The following is a 23,862-nucleotide window of genomic DNA, read 5'->3' on the forward strand; positions in this document are numbered from 1 at the left end:
CCGAGAAGATTAATATGATTTTAGGAAAGGAAACCAAGCATTATGTCATGATGGAAGGTAAGCGTATGATCGGAAATCGTATAGCCCACTTCTACGAATAAAGGAAGACAGGCAGGGTCTTCGATGCAAGACAAATTTTGGTATATGGAACCTCAATTTCACATGAAACAGAATAAGGAAAATAGTAGACACAAATGAGGGGACAGATAAATATAGACATAAGGAAATGTGACACAGTAGTCAATCTGACAGATGCTGCATATCAAGGTCCAGCCTTGTGCAACTTCAAAATCTCACACAAAAGGAAATAACAGGTCCCGCCTGTTGACATCAGCGAGTGAACATTTTAGAAACCAAAATCCATCAATATCCTTCAATCATCTTCTTCACAGAAGCCTCAAACAAATCCTTCACATATCCTGCCCGCTCATCCGTGAGAACATCAGACCAGTAACCAAGCTCTGCATCAACCTCTGTGACACCGTCTCCACGACTGTGGATCTGCAACCCGATCGACACGTCCCACGCAGTGGGATCCTCTGCCGAACGAAGCTCAACCTCGAGTTCAGTCCGCTCGGTGGCCTTCTGACCCACCCGCGAGTCCATGTACTGTAAACTCATGAGGGAATTCCACGCCGGGGTCTGCCACACGTCTTCCATCTGGGCCAGCCCATACTGATGCTCAAGCGACTCGAGGAAATCGTCTCGCGCTTGCCTCAACACATCACCGATGGCCTTGTTGCCGAGATCGATCCGACACAAAAGCATTTGAATGAGTGGGCCAACTGTCTCGGCTGCGCCGGTAAACGGTGCGTCCCTGTTAGCTGTCATGAAAGAGAACAGGGTCTTGTCTGATCCGGTGAGGTGCTGTAGCACCATTCCCCAGGCGGTTTGGAGGAAGGCTGCCATCGTGACACCGTGCTGTACGCAGAAGGCGGGGAGGCGGCTGGTGGTCTCCGTATCGAGGTTGATGGTCTTCGTCTTGTGGACTCGGGGTTGTGACGGCACAAGGCATGAGGTATCGGTATGAGGGATAAGCGATGCTCCCGCGCTTTGTGAGAACTCTAGCCAGTATTCCATGTCCTTAACCAATGTCTCGCCTTGGCTCATGCTGCGCAGCCAGACTGAGTAGTTGCCGAATGACGGGGCTGTGGTGGTGGGAAGCTCGCCCTCGTATGCCTGCATCAGGTCACGGAGGATCAGAGCGACAGAAACGCCGTCCGTAAGGGTGTGGTCTGTTTCGGTTTTGAAGGCGACCTTTTTCACCCCGTCCTTTGTGGTTGTACGGAACAAGGTGAGCTGATGGTGTGGCTTTCTGTTCGACAGGCTGTAGTTGACTGATCGGTAGGCGTCCATTCGAGCCGTCATCTCATCTTCGCTGGCGCACTCGATCACGGGGACCTCAGGGTACCAGTTTCGGATCATAATTTGGTCGTATGAGCCCGGCGAAGACATGCTGGGCAGGAATACCGTGCGAAGTGCGGGATGACGTTGTACAACCTGGTGCCATGCGTCGCGTACTCTGTCCACGTCGACGACACCGTTGAGTGTATGGGCGTGGTAGGTGAAGTCCATCTCGTATAGGCGACGGTTGGGATACTTTTCGCGCTCTGCGAGCATGTGTCGCTGCACTGGGGCACAGGGGTAAATTCCTTCAATGTTGTCGAGGGTGATGCATTGATCCTGAAGATGGTGCTGCACGGGTGAGGGTTTGGGGGTAGGGGTAGGGGTAGGGGGGGTGCGTGTGGGAGTGGGAGTGGGAGGCAGGCTTCTCACACCACTGAGAACCTCAATGGCAAGGCTAAGCGTTGACTGTGTCTTGGCTGCCCACTCAACAATTCTGTCTTGGTGTTGCATGTGCTTGTTATAGGCCATGGTGACGTGAGTTTTACCACCCACAACAAGAGCCACGATGTCGAAAAGAGACCAGCGAGGAAGCTTTTCATCTTGGACCAACTGGTCGAAAGTCGCGCCGTCTGGAAGCTCGGCATGTGAGAGAAGGGCGTTCTCCGACCCAACTTCAGAGGAGCGGCCAAGGTAGTTAAACATGATTTCCATGTCGAAATGCGACCCAAAGGCTTTGCGTCCCTTGTCAGACAGGTATCTGGAGCTGAAATAGGACATGCCGTTGGCGGGTAGGCGGCGGCGCAGATCCTTGACGGACTGCGCAGTAGTGATGATATCCGACTGGAGATCAGACACATGCAGTGGGCTCATAGTCGTGAACCAGCCCACTGTGCCGGAAGGATCGATTTGGTTGTTCCATGATTCGCGACCGTGGCCCTCGGAGAAGACTGGTGGTGCGGCGCGGTCGGGGAAGACAGCCGCGAAGGAGTGGAGAAGAGAAGCTAGAATAATGTCGACAGGGGCAGCGCCTGAAGCCCCCTTGCTGACACTCATTAACTGGTTTGTTAGGGACTCGTCGAGCCAGAAATCAGTCACGACGGCGTCGCAGTATCTGTTAGACTTCTTGCCACCCATGCCCCAGTACTCAAAGTTGGCCACTGGCATGCTGGTGTTTGCGAACGGTAGCAAATCCCTCGGCTCGAGAGACTGTGCCATCTCCTTCTGAGAACGTAACCAACTCTGGAAAGAGAGCGGAGCTGGGCCGGCCAAGCTGCCAGTGGCAATGGCTAGCTCCAGGTCGCCCAGCAGAACGTGCCATGAAACCACATCCACCACCAAATGGTGAGCATGAACGAACATCAACTGCTTGCGCTCTGCACGGAGATTGTACACGCGGGCAGCGAAGACTGGGCCCTTTTCGATGTCAAACACACCGCCCATGTTTCTAAGTATGTTGGAAACTTGATAACCATCCTCCACGTCTTCGACGCTGAAATGGAATGAAATTGCCGAGTCTTCAGCAAGGTACTGACACCATTGGCCGGCATCATTCCGAGAATACCGGGCGCGGAGCATCGAGTGCCGGCGAACGACCTGCACCAGCGCCTGTCGCAATGCTTGAGGAGGCACGGAGTTGTTGACTTCCAGAAGAATGCTTTGGTCGAAATGACCAATGTTTGCATCCGCGGCAGATCCCACCAAATCAAAGTACATTTGCTGGATTGGCGAGAGTTCGAAAGAGCCATCTTGGACCTTCTTCACGGCTGGCTCAGTATATTCCGCTTTCGCTGCAAGCTCCACCAGGCTCTTGCACCTGATAATGTCCAGCATGGAGACTGTGACTCCATCGGCGCGAGACTTGCTACGCAGCTGCATGGCGGCGACGGAGTCGCCACCAAGGGCCAGGAACGAGGAGTTGAGGTTGAGTGTCTCCGCGTTCAAGCCGAGGATCTTGCTGATGAGGTTGCACAGGATCTGCTCCACCGGGGCGGATGGGCGGCGGATCTCTTCTTCCTTCTTGTCACTACCTCCCTCGCGTAGCAAGGAGGCATAGGTTTCTTGATCCATCTCTTCCATCCACGCATCCACGGACTTCCGATCCACCTTCGAGTTGGCACTCAATGGAACGGCCTCGACACCAATCCAGATCGTTGGCACCATGTAGCTGGGGACGTTTTGTTGCAGCAACCCACGCACGGAGGCAAGTTCCGTTCCAACCTTAACACCATGAGAGGCTTCATCCAGCACGATGATTTTATTGGCAACGGGCGAGCTGGTCGACGAGACATCATGGAGACTCAGCATGGCCACAAGCTTGTCCTTGAGCGGCCCGTGGCGAGGAATGCGGGCAACAGCCTGACGCACTCTTTCGTGTCTCAACATGCCGTGTTCCACTTCGTCCAGCTCCATTCTTTGACCGTGGAGCTTCACTTGATTATCTTTCCGACCGGAGAATAACATGTAGCCATTGGCGTCGTAGCGTGCCAAGTCTCCGGTTTTGTACATCCTGCGAGGCGAGGCATTCTTGTCCAGCCTCTTCGCCCAAGCTGGATCCTCGATGTACGCGGCTGCCGTCTTTGCGTCGTCCTTGAGATAGCCTCGCGAGACGAGGGGACCCTCGACAACAATCTCACCAACGCAACCAAGGGGTACTAGTCTGTCGTGGTTGTCTGGATCGCAGAGCCACATCACACTACCCATTGGGTTTCCGAGGCCTTGTGCACTTGTTTCACGAGTTGTTGGCGGCGTCGCAGATGCATAGATAGTGGTTTCGGCTGGGCCCCAAATAATGATCAGGTTCAGTTTATCCGACCAGGTTTGGACGTTGTCTTGAGTGGGCGCCTCGCCACCTAGGACAAGGGTGCGCAGTGTTGGAACGGCTTCTGGACGGAGGAGCTTGGCCACAGATGGGGTGACCGACATGAAGTTCGCCTTATACTTGGTGATGGCGCCGGGAAGCTCGTTCAATCTCTCCCACTCAGATGGCGTGCAGATGGTGGCTCCGCGTTGGAGTGAGATGAAAATGTCACCGAGACCGATATCGAAAGTATAGGCCGAGAACTGGAACACCCTGGTGCCAGGGTTGACCTTGAATTGTGCACCGTGTGCTTGTGCGCTCATGCGCAGATTGCCGTGCTCGACCACAATTCCCTTGGGCCGACCTGTGCTTCCCGAAGTGAAGCAAACATAGACGGCGTTCGAGGGCTTGGCCTTGGGCAGTTCAACGTAGTCAACGTCGGGCAGGCGATCCAAGTACTCTTGATTGATTGGGATAGTTGTAACAGCGGCATCATTGAAAATGCCAGTGTGCTGCGGCGAGACCAATACAAATTCGGCTCCGATTGTCTTCAGGATTTCCTTTCTGCGGTTGGCCGGGTGAGTAGGTCCGAGATGCACAACAACGCCTCCGGCTTTGATGATAGCTATAGTGGACACGATCGCCCATGCGGACTTGTCAAAGCATAGAGGCACCATAACTTCGAGTCCAACGCCCTTTAGAACAAGTGTCTTGGCTAGCTTGGTCGCATAGTGCTCTAGCTGGGCGTAGGTCATCTCACCATCCCAGCCTGAGAGGGCGAGGTTGTGAGGACGAAGTCGACTTTGCTCCGCAATGGCTTCGTGAACTGTCTTACCGTCGATGGAACCGGCAGGCCACCTAGCGTTCCAGGCCTCGATTTGGCTTAAGTCACTTGGGCCGAAGATGTCGAGGTCACGAATTTTGTTAGCCTGCACTTCGTTGGAGGCCATGCTATAGAGCTGGTCAACAACGTGCTCGAACTGCTTGCAGATCCATTCCATCTGGTGTGTGGGGATAACGGTTGGGTCATGTCGTGCCAAAACATTGACAGTCTCCCCGTTTTCAGCCAGATGGCACTCAAAGACAATAGGATATGACCAGAATCCATCCAACAGCTCGGGCATCTCTATCTCTGTGATGAAGCCTTTCTGGGTGGAGTCCTCTCCGAACTCGAACAGGGTGGTGAAATCGAGGGCGGCTTGGACCTCTTTGCCCAACTGCCGAAGCGTCTGCACACCAGCATGCTGGTGCGGGATCATGCTGACAGATTGTTCTTGCACGCGCTGGAGGAAGTTGACAATGGCCTCGTCGTCGTTGAGCTGGATACGAACCGGTACTGTTGTCACAGTCGGCCCGACAACTTCAACGATGCCAGGGACAGCGCAATCGCGACCTGATTGTGCGGCACCAAAGGTGATATCATTCGATCCGGCATGTCTGGAGCTCACAATGGCCCATGCCGCTCGCAGCAGCGTTGAATTGAGAATTCCAGTCGGTTGCTGCTCGGGCGCTGGTAGACGAATGGTGTGAGACACGTTGGCACTATTCTTGGCCTCATATGTCTTAGAGGGCAACTTGGGGAAATGTGCGGGTGTACCGCTGAGTTGATCTTTCCAGAAGCTGTCCGACTGGGATTGATCAACCTGGGAGAGGTGGCGAATGAAGACATGATATCCTGGTCCCACCTGGTATTGCTCACCCGCGTACAACTTCTCCACAGCTCCAAGTAGCACGGTCGCACTCCAACCATCATAAAGAGCGTGGTGAAGGGCCAAGACAAACTTGCGTGCCTCAATATCAATCGCAAAGGAGCACAGGCGGCCTCCGTACTCAATCATAGGAAGGCTAAAGGATGTCTCATCAGTGATTGTCTGCCAAGTCAACTTCTCCTTGACCACCACCTGGAGAGACTCGGACGCGCGACCAAGAACAATGCGTGTCCGCAGGATCGGGAAAACATCGGCTGCCTTTTGCCATGCTGCTTTGAAGCGGTCGATGTCGAGATCGGCTGGCAAGTCGAAGATTCTTGTTGAGATGTAGGAGCCCTGCTTCCGCGTAGAGACTGCCATGAGACCTTCTTGCAGCGCCGAACAGAGATAAATGTCTTCGATATCGCTCGAATCAACGTTGCATTGGCGAACGGCCTCCTGAATAGCGTCATCAACGATCTCTGGTTGGAGCAGAGAGAAAGGCGCAATGTTTGCGTCTTGGCTTTGCACACTTCTTTCCCAGAGCTCGGCCATTTGATACAGGCGCGGCATGCGGAACAAGTCGCTCACTGCCAGCGCCTTGCCAGCGCGACGAGCGGCGGCTGCCAATCGCATGGCTTGAATTGAATCGCCTCCTCTGTGGAAGAAGTTGTCGTTGGCCGAGATTGACTCCTCTGGGAAGATCCCGAGAACTTCCGACCACAATCCCCGGAGCCGCTTCTCCGCTTCGGTGGTGCATGCACGACCTCCGTTAGATTTAGAGGAATCGGCTTCATCGTCCAGAGCGTATTTTTGGCGTTGCTCGGACGAGAAAGACGCCGCAAGTGTTCGGAGTGCCTTGCGGTTCTTCTTCCCTGTCTGTGTCACGGGCATGGATCGCATGGGAATAAAGAAAGAAGGAACCATGTGGGGAGGGATTGTCTCCAAAAGGTGGTTCTTCAGGGCGACGAGCTGGTCACGGACGACGTCCAAGCTTTCGACATCCTCAGACGCATCAGTTAACTCGGAGGCCGTATTGAGCCTTAGGAATGCCGCCAGAGCCACGCGGTCTTTGTTGCCATCCAGGAAGATCTTTTCAACAACGACGGCATCCGCATCAATACCATGGGCCACAATGTTTTCTTCCACTTCACTCAGCTCAATGCGCTGCCCACGGACCTTGACTTGGCTATCCTTGCGACCAACGTAGAGGATAGTGCCGTCTGCATCATACTTCACCAAGTCACCTGTCTTGTACATGCGCATGGTTCGGATGCCCAGCTCCCGCGCAAATGTCGGGTTCTCGATATAGGCAGCAGCGGTCTGTTCCGGATTGGCTTTATAGCCTCGAGTGACGATAGGGCCTTCGACACAGAGCTCGCCGACGCAACCGATCGCCACCAGACGATTGTGGTCATTTGCTTCGGTGATCCATGTGCGGCATCCAAGACCTCGGCCGATGTTGTTCGGAGACAGGGTTCCCGGCTGCAGATGCGAGACACTAGTCCAGATACTGCACTCCGAAGGTCCATATGACTGTTATGGGTTAGCAAAGTGGTTACAGAAAAGACGTAAAGAGAACAGTTGAGAGAACGCACATTGAGTAGTGTCACACGAGATGCCCATCGGTCACATAGGCCTTGACTGATGGCTTCGCCGCCCAAAGCCAGATGCTTCAAGCCTGGCATCTGCTCCGGATCAAGTGTCTCTGCAGTTGTTGGAACGTGGAAGGACCAGTTCACTCTATATTTGTTAACAGCGCCAGCGAGGTCGCTAAGTCGCTCAGTCTCAGACGGCACACAAACACAGCCACCCCGCATCAAGGTTGTGAAGACCTCCGAATTGGATACGTCAAAGACATGTGAGGCGAATTGTAGGGTGCGGGTATCCGGTCCCATTTGCACATGAGGCCCTTCATAGTGCTGCATGGAGCACAATCCGCGATGCTCAATGATTGCGCCTTTTGGCTTACCGGTACTGCCGGATGTGAAAACGATCAGAGCTGCGTTGGATGGTTGCACTGCGGAGGTGACGCGTTCGGCTGTTGTTTGCTTGGGTATATATTCGAAAGTGGCATCATCGATCGGCAGAACCTTTGGCGCCATGCCAGCGAACTTATCCGCGTGGTGGGGTGAACAAAGTACCAGGGGTGCTTGGACGTCCTGGAGGATATCCTGCATGCGAGCGGGGGGATATGCAGGGCTCAAGGCCGTGTAGCAACCGCCAGCCTTGAGGACGGATAACATGGAGACGACATTCCATTTGGACTTGTCAAAGCAAACAGCTACAGTCACTTCTGGGCCGACACCGAGGCTTTGGAGATGAGCTGCGAGGCGTTCCGTCACCGCATCCAGTCCTCCGAAGGTGAAGCTTCCGTCCCAGGCACACACAGCCTCAGCGTCTGGACGCTCCTTGGTTCGCTCCGCGACCAGTTGATGTATACACCCTTGTACTGTCTCAGGCAGATCACCATTCCATGCGGTGATCTCGCTGATGTCTTCTGGACTAAGAACTTGAATATCGCGAACGCAAGTCTCCGGTTGACTGGTCAGTTGCTGGACGACATGGTTATACTGGCTGAGCAGTCTCTGCATATCCCGATCAGAGATCAAAGTATGATCATATCGGGCTTCCACGACAATTGCTCCGTCACTGTGGTCGTAGTTGCGAATGACCAACGCATCCGTGTAAAAGCCCTCGGGCAGATCGGCGGTTACGATCTCCATTCCGTCAAGGGCCTCGCTGACGTCCGCGATGCTCGGCTCCACCGCGAAACGATGTCCCATGTTGTCGATAGCCGCACGAGCTTGCTCATTGAGTCGACGAATATTCTGCAGGCCGGTGTGCTCAAACGGCATCATTGTCATACCCTGCTGGTGAAGGGAGTCCAAGTACTGTGCGACCGTTGTCTCGCCGTCCAATGGAACTGTCATGCGGAACGGGGCGGTTGTCATCGTGGGCCCGTTCATGGTAGAGATACCCGCAACCGGGGCGTTTCGTCCAGAAAGGGTCACGCCAAACAGGACGTCCGAGCTGTCCATGTGTCGAGCCACGACTAGACCCCATGCGGCGCGCAGATAGTTCGTCACCGAGATCTTGGTCCCGGTCGGGCGATTCAGCTGGAATTGCAAGCGACAAGCGCGATGAGGGACAACCTGATGGTCTTGGGGTCTGGGTGGGAACTGGGGTGGTGCCTCGCCATCAGCAGGGAACTGCTTCTGCCAGTACTCCCTTGCAGAGCTGTCTCGCTCCTGATCCTGCAAGAAGCGGATGAATCCCTTGAAAGGGACCGGCTTGGGCACGACGGAGCCATCGTGCTCCATGGCATGGGCAATTTGTTCGAATGTGATGTCCATACTGAAGCCGTCGCACAGTGCATGGTGTCCTGACCACACGATGTAGCGTTCTCCGTTCTGCTCTTCTACCAGGGCAAGGCGGATAAGCGCGCTTCCATAGGTCACTGGAGAGTTCAAATCATCCTCGAGATACGCGGCAAGATTGTCGCTCTTGATCCAGTCAACCGGGACATTCAGCACCGCCTGGAGCAGTCCAGCGCCACTGACGCTCACAAAGCGCGTGCGGAAAATGGGTTCGGCGGAGGCAACGGCATCAAACGCACGGCGGAATCTGGACACGTCATAATTCGGGTCCGTGAGGCGCAAGATGCGTTGATCCTTGTACGCCCCGGTTTGACGCATGGAAAGAGCGATGAGACCCTCCTGCAGTGGGGTAGATGGGTACAGATCGATGATGGTCTCGGGCCTGACACCACACTGTGCCGCTGCTTCTGCGCGAATTGTTTGCAGTGGTGAGGTAGATGAAAGTGGGACAAGGTCGAACGCTGCGTCGTCTGTTTCGGGTTCCCCAGATTCATCGCCCATCCGCACGACTTGAGCCATATCGGACAAGACGGGATGCGCGAAGATGTCCGCGAAAGTCAAAGACATGCCTGCCACTCGTGCAGCACCTGCAAGCCGCATGGCCACGACTGAGTCGCCCCCAAGTTGGAAGAAGTCATCAGAAGCGCCCACCTTCTCCACAGGTAGATTAAGTACTTTACTCCAGGCAGCCTGCAGCTTCTGCTCACGGGGTGTCGTCGGTGCCCTCTTCGTAGTATCGCCCTGTAGCATGTAACGGGAAACGTCGGACTCTGAGAGAGAGGCGATTATCTCGCGCAGGACATTTCTAGCCAACTTGCCGTTCGCGGTTCGCGGGATCTGCGTGATTGGAATGAACATGGCGGGGACCATGTACTGGGGCAGACTGGTTTTGAGGGCTGCCTTTAGGTCTGAAAACAGTCGGGTGAGTGTCTCGGTCATGGGAGTTCGCGAGGTTTCCAGCGGCTTTGATGACGACTCATCGAGGAACTGAACGAATGCTACGAGCGTTCGGTCCTGAGTTTGGCTGTTTGGAAGCATCACGGCATCGACAGACACTAGACTCGACTGGTCAAGCTGGGTCAGCTGTGCCTGAACTTCGTACTTGATGTGGTCAAGCTCAACGCGCTGGCCGTGAATCTTGATCTGACTGTCTCGGCGGCCGATGATGGTCAGACTACCGTCCCGGTTGAAACGGCACAGATCACCGGTTCTGTAGAAGCGTCGGTTACGGTCCGGAGTCATACTCTTCGCCCATTTCGGGTTTTGGACGAAAGCTGCTGCAGTCTGCTCTGGATTGTTCAGATAATGACGTGCAAGCAGCGGACCCTCAAGTAAGAGCTCGCCCACGGCTCCCAGAGGCATCAGCTTGTGGTGATTGCTGGGATCGACAATCCATGCGTGACAACCAAAGGCCTGACCGATGTTTGCTGGGCTGCCATTAGCGCTCAGGCGGGTGGGGGTACAAGTGACGGCAACAGATGACTCGGCCGGACCATAACTGTTGTAGAGCTCGACCGCTGGCGCCCAGATCTCCACGTTCTCCCTGGTAAGGGGCTCTCCGGCACTGAAGAGCCATCGGAGCTGAGGAACCTGCTCCGGGCGCATGAGACTGATAACTGTGCTGGTCAAATGGGCGTGGTTAGCGCGGAGGCGATTCAAAGCGCCAGGGATGTCATTGACACGGTCCTCATCCGAGGGGACGCAAATGCAGCCACCGCGTTGCAGCGTCGTGAAGATGTCCTGGTTCGATGTATCGAATGTGTAGCTGGCGAACTGGAAGACGCGAGCCTCTGGGCCGATGCGAACTGCCGGACCCATGAGATCTGACAAGGTCGCCATTGAGGCATGTTCCACCACTACAGCCTTGGGGCGGCCTGTTGTACCAGACGTGAAAACGACGCAAGCCGCATTGTTTGGCTGGATGGAACCACATGCCGGCCCTGACTTCGAAGGGAGCTTGGCAACAAATTCGGGAGTGATCGCCACGATGCTCAAGCTGTCGCATGCCTCGAACAAGTGCCTATTCTGCGGTGCCACGCACACCACCGTGGATCCCGCTTCTTGGACCAAGCCTTCCAGTCGCTTTCTTGGGTGTGTCGGATCCAGACCTACGAATGCACCACCCGCTTTCAGGATTGCAAGGCACGTCACGATGGTCCAGCCCGACTTGGGGAAACAGTGTGGCACTACGGCCTCGGGACCAACTCCCAAAGCACGAAGGTAGTGAGCGAGGCGGTTAGATACCTCATCGAGCTGCGAGTATGTCCATTCGCCATCCCAAGCACACACGGCCTGGGCATCAGCCTGCACGCGAGCGAGTTTCTCGAAATTCGTGAAGATCAATCGGTTTGCCCGTGGCAGCGGGTGGGTGTTGAAGGACATTAGTTCGTGTTTATGGGCAACGCCCACAAGGTCCACTTCGTTGATAGAGATATCCGGTCGGGTTATAATAGCTTTGACAGCACTTCCAAGCGCACTGGCAATATTGCTTGCTTGTTTAGCTGTCAAGTGATCGGTCCAGTGACGGAGGGAAGCTCGCGCCATGTTGGAGCCATTGAGCTGCACGTCTAGGACGATGGCATACTCGTCGGGTTCGTGATCCCCAATGTTCTTGAAGATGAGTGACGAATCGGCCGGGCTGTCGACATCACGATTTACTGTGACGATGGTATTGAAAAGTGGGCTTCCTCCTGTCTTTAGTGCATGCTGAATGTTGGACAGACCAACGTGTTGATGGGGAAGAGCGTTGACGTAGTCATCAGCAACAGCTTGCACGGTGTCCAGCAGGGTATAACCAGTAGCAACATCATCACCTGCGTTCTGAATCGCAAAGGAGAGACGGCTGACCAGCATAGTGAGAAAAGCACCCACTCCTTCTTGGATGCCCTGCAGGGGAGCGTCGCGTCCCGCCGAGAGGTAACCGAAGCATACTTGCTCGGGCGACTCAGCATAGGCGCGGAGTACCAGAGCCCAGGCAGCTTGGAACACGTTGGCAGGGGTGACTGAGGCCTTCCGGCAGAAATCGAGGAGTGCCTCATTGGAGACCTCTTCCTCTTTCAGGGGAACCGACACCATATTCAACTGTCTCTCACCTTGGTTGTCTGTTTCTAGGCTGGCCAGCCTAGGAACCATGGTCGCACTTTGACCCTTCAGGTATTCTGCCCAAAAGTCGATTGATGAGGCCAGGGGTGTTTGTCGGATGTGGGAGATGTAGTTGCGGAACGGCATTGCTGGCTCCCATTTGGCGGCATGGCCATCATACGCCTGCAGTAGGTCACGAACAATCACAGCCGCAGATACACCATCCACGATTGCGTGGTTGATCTCCAGCTTCATCACAACGTAGTTGGCTCCAGCAATGCGGCAGATGGACAGTCGATGGGCAGGTTCGGGTCCTTTGATTGAAACCGGGTCTTGGTTGGCAAGGACTAAAGCGAAGTCATCAGCAGGGCAGCAGTCCACGATTGAGACATTGAGCTGGGTGCGCGATAACACAACCTGGTTGAACTGAGCCTCGACGTCGACACTTTCAACGAAGATGGTCCGTAGAGACGTGTGTCGCTGCACAACCTCGCCCCACGACCGCGCAAGTCGCTCGATGGACACCGACTCCTTGGGATCCCGCGGCCTGAGTTCCGCAATATGGTAGACATCATAAGTGTCATCTTTAGACCGGCGCTGGCTAAGCAACAGGTCCTGCTGCATGGGTGAGCATGGATAAATATCTTCGATTAACGCAGTCTCGGGTCCCGAAATGAGGCCGATCTGAGGCAGTTGTTCGTTGATGATGTTATCCAGGGTGCTGTAGCTGATTTTGCCCAGTAACGGAAAGTCTGATGGAGTGTATTCGACTGGGGCATTGATCATCTTGACCACGAGGGAAGCAAGTGTTTCCTGCGCGGTCGCAATCCACGCTCTGACGTGGTTCTCTTGCACAACCTTCTTGTTGAAAGAGAAGGCGAGCTGAATATTGTCATCGATGACTTCCGCCACAACGGAGATGTTGCTGACCAAAGGAGCGGCTCCGGGAGCAGGAAGGAAGACCGGGCGCGGCTTAATCTGCACCAGGCTGCGAGGACCGTCAATCACGTTCGACAAATTGCGGTAGCGAAACGAGATCTCTGGGCTTTCGGTACTGCTTGACTTCAGTCTCGTTTTCCGGGCGTCCTTGATTCCCTTCAGCATGCGCACTTGCTCGTCGGTGGAGCTCATATCGGTGTCGAGAACCATTGAACGGAGAGTCTCGAATCGACCAACGGTTTGGGAGAGGTCAATGCCGAAATCTTCAAAAGCAAGTCCACGCTCATCCTCCCACAGAGCAAGTGTAGGCAGGGTCTCGCGGTCGCCAAAGGTTTGGCTGAACGAGAGCATCAGACTTGCCATTATCAAGTCGACAACGTCAGTCCGCAGTGGTCTGTGTACTTCATTGCTCAAGAGCAGAGTGGCTGTTTCCTGGTCAATCTCCACTGCCTGGTAGTCCATGTCAACTTCTGTGGCTGGCAGAATGCGTGGCGCGACTGCAATCTCGGCGCCCGATGACTCTCCCTCAACATTGACCCAGTTCTGGAAGGAGACTGGCTCCTCTGCTTCCTCGTCCAGAATAGGCCCGTCTGGGAGACTCAAGCAAGTCTGAAGCTGTCGGATGATGATGTTCCAGGAGGCAGTGTCGATCACAGCACTGTGGGCTCTCAAGACCAACAGTTGCTTTTCTGTTCCCGAAACCAACCCAGCAGAGAAGATGGACCCAGAGAGTGACACCGCGTCGGCTGAGGCTGCGATGGTGGTGATATCTTCAAGACGTTCTATGCGGTGATGTTGGAAGCGGTAAGAACACTCAACCTCAGAGGCGATCGTTTGCTTGAGGGACACGGCACCGTCCTCTACAATCTCAGCAAAGCGCGCCCGCAACATGGAGTGGCGGGTGACAATAGCCTCCAGGGCAGCCTTGACCCGAGCAGCCGAAACACTAGCATCCAATTTCAAGAGAATGCTCTGCGTGAGGTGGTTGGCCGCCCTCCCGTCACCCAGACAGAATTGCTGAGCCCGGGAAAGTGGAAACGAGGCATCCAAACCGTTTGAATTTGGTTTCAAACCAGAGGACTTCTCCAGACGGTCAGCCAGGTCTTTGATGCCTTTGCTCTTCATCATGTCCTGGACTGTAACATTCAAGCCGGCACGCTTGCATTGTGAAATCACACGCATGGCAGCGAGACTGTCGCCACCAAGCGCGATGAAACCCTTGTCCAGCGGCAGACTGTGAGCGGGAGTGCTCAGGGCACCAGCGAAAATGTCGCGAAGGGCTCGCTCGACCTCTGACAGGTCCAAGTCGGCCTCCTCATCCAAGGAGCGATTTTCTGACGAATCAGCACTGAGGAATCCTAGAAGGCGATTGTACAGGCTCTCATCCATATCCAACAACCAGTTGAAGACCCGCTTGCGATCAAGCTTGGCGGACACCAACAGCGGCCATGCCTCAACCACGATCCATACGGCGGGAACCATGTATTCCGGCACACAGCCGCGCAGGTGGTTCCGGACTGCATCGGTCTGGTCCTTGACATCTGCTCTCTCATCTTCGAATAGCACATCGATGGGCGCATTGGAGTCGCCAGCTTTGGAGTCCTGAGCGAAGTCTTTCATGCATACAACGGCGACGATTTTTTCCTTGCACCGCCCAGCCTTGGGGAGGAATGCCGCAGCATGTTTGATGTGGGGGTGGCGAGCGATGTTGTGCTCAATTTCACCCAACTCCACGCGTAGACCACGGAGTTTGACTTGGGTATCTTTGCGACCCAGGATCTGAATGGTGCCGTCAAGGTTAAACCTGGCCAAGTCACCGGTCTTGTAAAAGCGCATGGATGCGCTTTCACTCGACACGGTCGCATTTGATGGAGTCAGCGACCAGCCTTCGGTCCAGGTCGGGTTCTCAATGAAAGAGGCGGCCGTCTTTTCCGCATCATTCAAGTATCCACGAGCGAGAATGGGACCGGAGATCAAGAGTTCGCCGACGGCGCCTAGTGGAACGAGCCGGTCGTGGTTCTCGGCATTCACAATCCAGCAAAGACCTCCAACGGCGCGGCCAATATTTGATGGGTCGCTGTTTGGTTTTAAATGTGGATCGCCCGCAGCGGCAACGGAACATTCGGACGGACCGTACCCGTTGATTAGTTGCAGGTGTGGTGCCCATGTCTCGATGTCGACTTTGCTGAGGGGCTCACCACCAAGGGCGAGGGTTTTAAGCTTGGGGACCAACTCGGGTCGCAGTAGCTTGACCAGCGACGGCGTAAGGAAGGACCATGTGATGTCAAATTTGTCGAAGATGGGCTGGAGACCCTGGGCCATGCTGGCCATGTCTGGGGTGCATACACATGCACCCGACATAAGCGAAGTCATGATCTCCAGCATGCTCACATCGAAACTGTACGAGGCGAGCTGCAAGACTCGACTTCCGCGAGAGAGGTTGGATAGAGAGGCGTGTACGAGGGCACCCGAGATAAATGCCTTGTGTGGGATGAGACAGCCTTTCGGCTTTCCTGTGCTTCCTGAAGTAAAGATGAGGTAGAGGAGATTGTTAGGGGTAACGCCGGACTCGAGGACCTGATCCTCGACGGGCAGGGAGGCAGCGAATTGTTCGTCAACGACGATAGCTCGCACGCCCATTTCCTTTTCCCACGTTTCGGCCTGACTCTTGGAGCTCAGCACCCACTTACCTTCGATTTGTTCCATGATATCTTGCCTGCGGTTGACTGGGTTAGCTGGGTCAATAAACACAATAGCACCCCCTGCTTTGATAACACCCAAAAGGGCCGCAATGGCCCAGCGGCTTTTTTCAAAGCACAGGGGGACAATAGATTCCGGTCGAATTCCCTCTTCTTGGGCTAGCCAGACTGCGATGCGATCGGAAATAGCGTCCAGCTCGCCATACGTGAAGCGGCCGTCCCAGGCGTCCACGGCGAGCATGTCCGGCTCCTCCTGCGCGCGCTGGCGGAAGAGAAGATGGACGCATGATTCGACCGTCTCCGGCAGCTGGACGCTATTCCAGGTCCAAAGCTTTGCCTTGTCGTAGTCACTGACTAGATCGATGGCGTCTAGGCGGTCGTGACGCCGGTCGGGGTTGTTGATCAAATTAAGAACGTGTGCAAAAGCAGCCGCGAGGTGATCGGCTCGTTCTTGGTCGATTGCAGTTGGTGCAAAACGCACCACGAATTCGAGCTTGCTGAATGGCAGGGGGATAGCCACGAGCTCAATTAGCGCGCCCGTAGCGTCAAGATGGCTGGGAGAGGAGGAGTTGAGGTAGGTCTTGTTGGAGGTGAGGGTCGTGATGGATTGTAGGAATGGCGAGGTAGCGGTTTCATTTCGTGAAGGAACCAAAGGGACCTCGTCGGAGGCCAGCTCCTTTGTCGCTTGGTGTGTTTGTTGGATGAAGTCGGAAATTGATGTTGCGCCGTCGAGCTGTGCGTTGCAGATTTGGTAGGTGGATTCAAGGTCGTCGGCCTCTCCCGATGTAGTTGCAGTGATGAAGCGAGTGTCTTCCTGCCCCGTATACTGCCCTACCACGATGCTCCAGGCAGCGTTGATCAGAGCAGCAATTTCAGTATCAGTGTTCTCGCGATGGGAGACGCCGACGTTCTCGACAAGGATAGTAGAAGTGGCTTGAGTATACATGGCGATAGAAAGTGGAGGTCTAGGCGTTAGGGCAAAAAGCGGTCGGTCGATTAACGATAGTAGGATTCAGGCAGCAACAGTTTGGCAGCGTTTTACGGAAAGGTGAATGTAGAATTCTAAAGTTAGGATACCTGAAGCTACTCCGCCTCTGGGTTATATCGTAGCCTAGGGCTGTATACTCGACTACGGCGGCATTCACACCACGTGGGGCTTAGCAGTAAGGCTTATTATGATTGTTTAATCAGGTTAGCCTACGGCCCCTGCAGTGAAGGGCATGAGGCTGTGGTTTACTATTTGTTATGAATTCTGATGCCTATTTTAGAAATTCGATGCCTGTTTTCTTTGTTGCGGTTTAGACGCCCAAGAGTGGCTGTGGTAACATATCCCTGTCGCAGGATTTGCTTACTATACAGTTTCAGCCTATATAGTAAGCAGTTTCGGCCCCAACATCAGATCAACCTCTCACACTGTTCTCAGCATCCTCTGTCCACTGTTTCTTACTCTCAATTCTTACTTTTTACTTCTCTTAAGCTTATCTGGTTGTCTTTTAGCTCGCTTTTCTTCCTTCCTGGTGTCTTTTTCCCCAATCTCCACAACGAATTTTCTTTTCCCTTCTCATATCCACATACCCCATCACTCACCATGACTAACTGCACCACCGATTGGAGCAACGTCACGCTCGCTACCTTCAATCAGACTCTACTCAATGATACCTCATTGTGTACGAAATGCACCTGCCCTCTCGTCCTGGACGGCGAGCAGCTGTCATGGGTGCGATACTACCCGAATCTGGCGGGCAATGTCCTCTACGCAGCTCTCTTCGGCCTATTCCTCGTGCTGCAGCTTTTCTTTGGCATTCAGCGCAAGACGCGTGGATACATGATTGGCATGACCCTTGGATTGATTCTTGAAGTCTTGGGCTATGTCGGACGCATTCTCCTCCGCTACTCGATGTTTGAATTCTCGTGGTTCTTGATGTGAGTTTCCTCCCAGAATTAACAACTTCAGGCGTAAAGTCTAATGATTTATGACAGGTACCTCGTTCCCCTCACCATCGCACCGGCCTTTATCTCCGCAGCCATCTATCTGACCCTCTCGCGGATCATCACAATCTACGGTGCCGAGCACGCCCGCTTCCGCCCCCAGGTCTACACCTACATTTTCATCACGTTCGACATCATCGCCCTGCTGCTGCAAGCCGTGGGTGGTGCCGTCGCCTCCATCGCCGACGCCTACTCGTCCATGCAGGATCAGGGCGTGCACGTCATGGTCGGTGGCCTTGCGTGGCAGGTGGTGTCTCTGTTTATCTTCTCGTGCCTGGCTCTGGATTTCTATCTACGTGTGAACCGCGCTAGCCGCAAAGGAGTCCCGCTCAACCCAGCGTTTGACTCCCTCCGCGCCCAGCGGTCCTTCGAGCCCTGGTTCATTGTCTCCCTGTCTCTGGCCGTCCTGTTCATCTTTGTGCGGAGTGTGTTCCGGTGTGCTGAGCTACAGGGTGGATTTGGCGGCGAGTTGGCCAATGAGGAGATCACATTCATGGTGCTGGAGGGAGCGATGATGGTGCTGGCTTGCGGGTTGTTGACATTCTTCCATCCCGGATTGATTTTGGGGGCTAGGGAGTGGGCGTTGGCTAAGTGGAGTCGCGGCGGTAAGGGGGCTTAGATTAGATTATTTTTCTTTGGATGCGGCTGAAGGCTGGGGATTGGGTGGGGGATGTGACCGGGCGTGATGTGATGAGGTGGTTTACGTGGAAGAGTTTGTTTGCTTCCTTGCGTTCTTGCTTACGGGTATTGGGCTTAGGCTTGGCTGGGCTTGGCTTGGGTTTGGGTTAATTATTTTGGTTTTGTTTATCAGCCTTGCAGGTTGTTTGTGGCAAAAGGGTATGAGTGAATGACAGCTCAGAACCGAGTGTCATGTAAGGGCTAGACCCGCTCGTCGGAAGAGATACCTTTTTTATTTTGTTGTATTCACTATTAGACCGGGCTTACCATGAAAAATGCGTTTGATACATGTTCTAATAATGAGCTAAATGGAACAGAAATCTTCCAACATGATTAACATCTCTTGAACCGAGCTTCTCGGGGGAAATAAGTGACGATCAGTAGAAAATTCCGTGGAATCAAAGTCTTACCTAAGAGGAGTCGGGGAACGGAATCTCCTGTCAGCAATCTGACACCCACTAATGCACGGTCCAAGCTACTCCAGGCATAGAGGACGTCGATCATCGCACGTATACGAAGTATGGATCCAGTTGTTGGTTGCCAGTTGAACTAATTTCCAAGGCATCATTCCCCTAGCGGAGGCTCGAGCTGTCGCTGAGGCTCTTTTCCAACAAGTGTTCCCAACATGCTACGCCACGACACCTTCGCCCTCCAAGCGAACACCTAAATTAAATTTCTTCCGTGCTGTGGGGAAATTGGGAATACGAATGCTAAGACGGCCCCCATGTTACAACCAGTAAATCCCCGCGTGGAACGGGTGATTTCCATATTAAAGGGATGCTAACGTATGTGCGGGTGGTGCCGTTGGCCGGTAAAATTTTGGGGGTGGTAAGGCTGACCGTCGGGTATTGATTGACTCTGAGGCTGAGGCACTCCTTTGTTCCGCCCGGAGTGAACCTGACTCGTTGGCATGTTGGGGAATGTTGATCATGCTACGGATTAACGTGGTCAACGCATTTTGTTTTGTAATGGATAATTACTATTGTACTTTCGAATGTTAAGAATCATGTTATTTGCTTAGATGAATTGACTTCTTCGAAGTTAACTAGTAGTGCTGCTCTTTGGGGGGTGTGATGAAGTGGTTGTTAGGGCTCGCCGGAAAATATATATCATCATGAATCTTGAATCACCAAGTCATCACAGACTGCTTTAACATTATTAGTACCCAGCACAACGACAACACGAAGCTTCGGCTTAACTCTAGACTCGAAAAGGACAATCTTACGAGTCTAATGAGCTTGCTATTTTTTATTATGACTATTGGTTAAGCAAACCGACTTTGCTGTGGGAAGAGTGAGATTATCTCAAGGTCCGTGCACTTGCAGTCGCAAGGCGGTGTAACTTATCAGTGGTGTACTATTATTAGTCTATCTTGGAAGTGACAAGTAACCGCCAATCAGAAACAAACTTCATTGTTGGAAACCAGGCCAGCCATAGTTGGGTATTTGTAGTCTAATCAATCAGATCTGCCGCTAGAAATGAAACCGGGAGGACGCCTTCGCCAATGGACCCCACGAAGATACCAAGACAAGCCATATGGACAAAGAATTCTAGAAAACAGAAAGGAAAGGGGGAAAAAAATATTAACACATCGCATGACTGCGATCAGTGGGTATCTTGGCGGTCGGTTCCTGTCACAGACCAGAAATTTTCGCCCCTTCTTGGTGTAACCAACCAAGCCCCTATGCAATAAGTGCTTCGGGTTTTGTGCGTTTCGTTCGGATTTTGTCCGACGCGGCCACGTGGATATGTCACAATCCCGCGTCCGCACCGTGTTCAATGAGCAGTTTCATCATGTCTGTGCGCCCTGTAATAACAGCTCGTTGGAGTGGTGTGTAGCCCGCCCGGTCTCGGACATTCACCGATATGGGATATGTCATTAGCAACAATTGGAGAGTGTCAATTGTGCCGCGTGAGATGGCAATATGAATCAAGGGCTCGTCGGCCTCTGGATCACGGCTGGACAGGGAACAGCCCGAGGCGATTCGCCGTTGCGTGTCGGAGATGTTGCTTGGCATTGAGCGGAGCATAGGGTCGACGTTGGGTGGCGATGGGGGCGGGAAAGGATAGTAGACATCGGACTCCAGCCATCGCATCGCGTTCTGGGCGCTCGCGGTTGAGGCCATCGTCGAAGGCGATGTAGAGGTCGGCATACTTGTGACAGTCGCTGTAATGTCTTTGGTTTTATCGAAGCAGTTGGTGAAGTCGTGGTCCAAGTCCGTCGGCCAGTTCAGTCCATCGCCCAGTATCTCTTGGTCTGGAGACGGGAAATATGTATTCGGGGGTTCGCGGGGACCAGGAGAGACACTGCTAGTACTGACTTGAGACGAGGCTCGCGTGGGACGGTCGTCCCCGTCGCTGGTACTGGCGCTCGCGCTGATGCTGCCGCTATTGCTATCGTTGGGGGTGCTGCTGTTGCTGTTCATAGCTTCTTGAAGATTTTTGACTTGGCTTTTGAGGAGCTCGACCTCTTTCGTGCGGTCGCGCATGTTTCGGCCTGGTAGACAGCGTTAGCTATGCTATTCGTGAACAGCGAGTAGGGGATGTACTCACGGTATGCCCGTTGTGCTAGACGGTTCTGAATCCTCCTCCGCTCAGCGGCATCAGGGAGATCCTCCCAGCTCTCGCCTGGCTTCATCAAGTCGGTGTATGAATTATGCTTGGGACGTCCAGACGGTCGGCGAGTATCAACGACCACGGGCAAAGTAGTTCCGTTTGACCCTACCAGAGGGTTCTGCTGTTGTTGCTGTATTTGATTCATTTTTTCCTCCCTAGTTATTTATCCAGACCTGATATGGACAAAAGAATTGGATGTAGATATACATGATGAAGAGATACAAATAGGAGGTATCCGGTCCACTTTTAAACTTTGCTCTGCCCCGGATCTCAGACCACATGGCGATTTTCGAAACTGGCCAAGACGGGCGGCGGCATGGCACGCCTCAAGTCATCATGGCAAGGCTGGCTTGTGGTTGGGGGCTTCAAACTTGTAGGAACCCGCTATGAAATGAGCCCTACACTGATCTCACTCTCACACGCTTAGGTGCGAGACCAACTGTCGTGTCACAGCCCCCTCCCTTATTTTACCATCTTTCATTACGGTACCGACCGTCCCCCGCTTTCTTCTACTCACAACCCATTGCACGGACCCCGTAATACCACCATAAATCTGACACGAAGAAAAGTATGGATTGCGGTAGAAGGACCAAGCAACTTGGGATCTTCGTCAGCCATGCATCATGGCACTTCGAAACAAGTCTTAGTACAAAATTTGCAACACTAATATAGGATTGATGCGATCTAAGCCATGATCTGGGTTGTTTCAGAATAGGTTTTCGCCCCAAGAACCTGGTTAACCTTTGGGTGGAATGGAACATGTCAGTGACATTTTGGGGCCATGGCAGATTTTACTCCTAGGATTACTACTCACATGAGGACTTTTGCTCATGCATCATACAGACACCCTATGATGATGGGTTTCAGTTCTTAGCTGTTGTTAGTATTACTATTACTATAGCTCCTGCTGCTTCAGCTATTATTGTTCTTGTTGGTGAAGAACCTTCTTTGCATATCATGTCAGATCTCCCACCCACGTGGTTCCTCTCGTCGCAAGCTTGTCTGGATCAGATAATGTGGCTGTGAAATACGGGGGTCGTATTACGTCTTGGATGAATTTGCTTCAGCTGGAAAGGTCTGTCTATACGTGAAGTTGGATGGCAGCGCAATTTGGGGGCCATGGAGACGCTTGATTGGCAATAGTGGTGGTTGGTGCTTCAGCTGGGGATCAGACCGCGAAGGATGCGTGATGGTTGACTTGCTGTACTGACATCTTCATCTCTAGAGCTATGCAGTGACAACTTGGTTTCAATTGCGACTACCAGCATCACGGGAGGCGAATAGAATATTCGTTGTAACACCGAACCGAAGCTTAGCTTCACTCGCATATTTTCCTGCATACTATCTATGAAACAAGTAGCAAAAGCAATAGCACCATGATGTCTCGAACTGCTGCACCCCGCATCTAAATTCTGTCCGTGTTCCCAAACAAGCAGAATGTGCTCCTTTTCCACGTAACCCATCCCCATGGGTGCCATGTGGTTACAACATGCATTCTCCGATGAACTGCATCGCAGACCCAATCATCTCCTTCACACGGTCTGCAGGCCAGACCTCTTCATCCTTCCGCTGGATTCTAGCGTCGATGCTCCTGCAATTCTTACTCACCTCTCCCACCAGCGAATCCCCCTCTTTCTCCTCAACATTACTAACAGACCTATCCCCATCATTTTGAGTAATGCAATTATCATCATCGTCAACCAACAATCCCGCCCGCTTAAAGACCTCCACAGGAGGCACAGTAACCTTCCCAGCCTTGACCACATACCGACTAACCAGCACAGCCAACACCCCCTTGCGGATATTCCAATCCGTCAACACGGCCGTGGGTCCTCCATCAAGGTCCACCTCCCTCATCCCCCTATACACTTCCCCCCTCAAGAAATAAGTAACCGTCCACAGCGACCGCTGATCCCACGCCAGGATCCGAGTAGCCACGCAATATCGCTGAAAGGGGCGAATTTCACGCAGGAACCGTGCCTGGACTGCAGCTAGCATGGGCATGCCGTCGAGCGATGCCAAGGCCGGCCCAAGGAGGCGACTGAGGAGGCGGGCGCGGCTGAGATCCGCATCTGTGAAGAAAGTGCTGTTGCTTTTGTGTAGGTTCAGGTCGATTTCCGGCAGGGGGCAGTGTGTTTGGCTTGAGTGGGGGCGGAAGAGGCTGGGTAGGGCTGGGTAAAAGAGATTTGGAGTGTTGATTGGGTGCGGGGATACGAGCTCTTTGGGGCGTTGAGCGTTGCGGGGTTGCAGGATTCGGTAAAGGGAGGGAAGGAGCTGGAAGGAGTAGACGAGTGGGAGGGATTTAGCATTGAAGAAGAGGATCAGGATGAGGATTGAGAATAGGAGGAGAAGCATTGTGATTGCGTATGGATGCTCGTGTTGATAGGGTTGCAATGAGACGGGATGGTATGAGGTAAAATGATGTGGTCTGTTGAATGGATGAGAGACTGAGTTTGGAAGGATGATTATGTAGGTTGGACTAGTTATAGTGTGTCAATACTAGGAGGTTAATTACTTGGGTGATTACTACGCTGGTGGTAGTCAGCTGGGTGGTAGGCTTTCTCGGGGCCAATTCGGGTGTTTACTGGATGATGAGGAGTAAGGATTAAGAAGTAGGAAGTGGTCTGAGATTAAGGATGCTAATTTTG

At 53.4% G+C, this 23,862-nt stretch overlaps 4 protein-coding genes across 4 annotated transcripts; 1 reads left to right on the plus strand and 3 right to left on the minus strand.

The window, feature by feature from the left end:
• Window positions 1-112: 112 nt before the first annotated feature.
• BO87DRAFT_461326 (peptide synthetase) lies at window positions 113-16,901 on the minus strand. Its single transcript, XM_025629077.1, has 2 exons — window positions 7,431-16,901; window positions 113-7,368 (listed from the first exon to the last, which is right to left on the minus strand). The coding sequence occupies exons 1-2, from the start codon at window positions 16,875-16,877 to the stop codon at window positions 364-366; spliced, it is 16,452 nt and encodes a 5,483-aa protein (XP_025477039.1). The 5' UTR covers window positions 16,878-16,901; the 3' UTR covers window positions 113-363.
• A 443-nt stretch (window positions 16,902-17,344) lies between these two features.
• Window positions 17,345-18,930, plus strand: BO87DRAFT_461327 (RTA1 domain-containing protein). Its single transcript, XM_025629078.1, has 2 exons — window positions 17,345-17,854; window positions 17,912-18,930. Exons 1-2 carry the CDS (start codon window positions 17,520-17,522, stop codon window positions 18,537-18,539), a joined length of 963 nt encoding a protein of 320 aa, XP_025477040.1. The 5' UTR covers window positions 17,345-17,519; the 3' UTR covers window positions 18,540-18,930.
• A 1,284-nt stretch (window positions 18,931-20,214) lies between these two features.
• On the minus strand, window positions 20,215-21,375 carry BO87DRAFT_461328 (uncharacterized protein). The gene is made up of 2 exons (XM_025629079.1): window positions 21,152-21,375; window positions 20,215-21,095 (listed from the first exon to the last, which is right to left on the minus strand). Exons 1-2 carry the CDS (start codon window positions 21,357-21,359, stop codon window positions 20,350-20,352), a joined length of 954 nt encoding a protein of 317 aa, XP_025477041.1. The 5' UTR covers window positions 21,360-21,375; the 3' UTR covers window positions 20,215-20,349.
• Window positions 21,376-22,563: 1,188 nt separating this feature from the next.
• On the minus strand, window positions 22,564-23,678 carry BO87DRAFT_461329 (acyl-CoA thioesterase). The gene has a single exon (XM_025629080.1). It carries the CDS (start codon window positions 23,567-23,569, stop codon window positions 22,697-22,699), a length of 873 nt encoding a protein of 290 aa, XP_025477042.1. The 5' UTR covers window positions 23,570-23,678; the 3' UTR covers window positions 22,564-22,696.
• Between the last annotated feature and the right edge of the window lie 184 nt (window positions 23,679-23,862).

Source organism: Aspergillus neoniger (genome assembly GCF_003184625.1).
Source record: "Aspergillus neoniger CBS 115656 unplaced genomic scaffold BO87scaffold_28, whole genome shotgun sequence".
NCBI lineage: Eukaryota > Fungi > Ascomycota > Eurotiomycetes > Eurotiales > Aspergillaceae > Aspergillus > Aspergillus neoniger.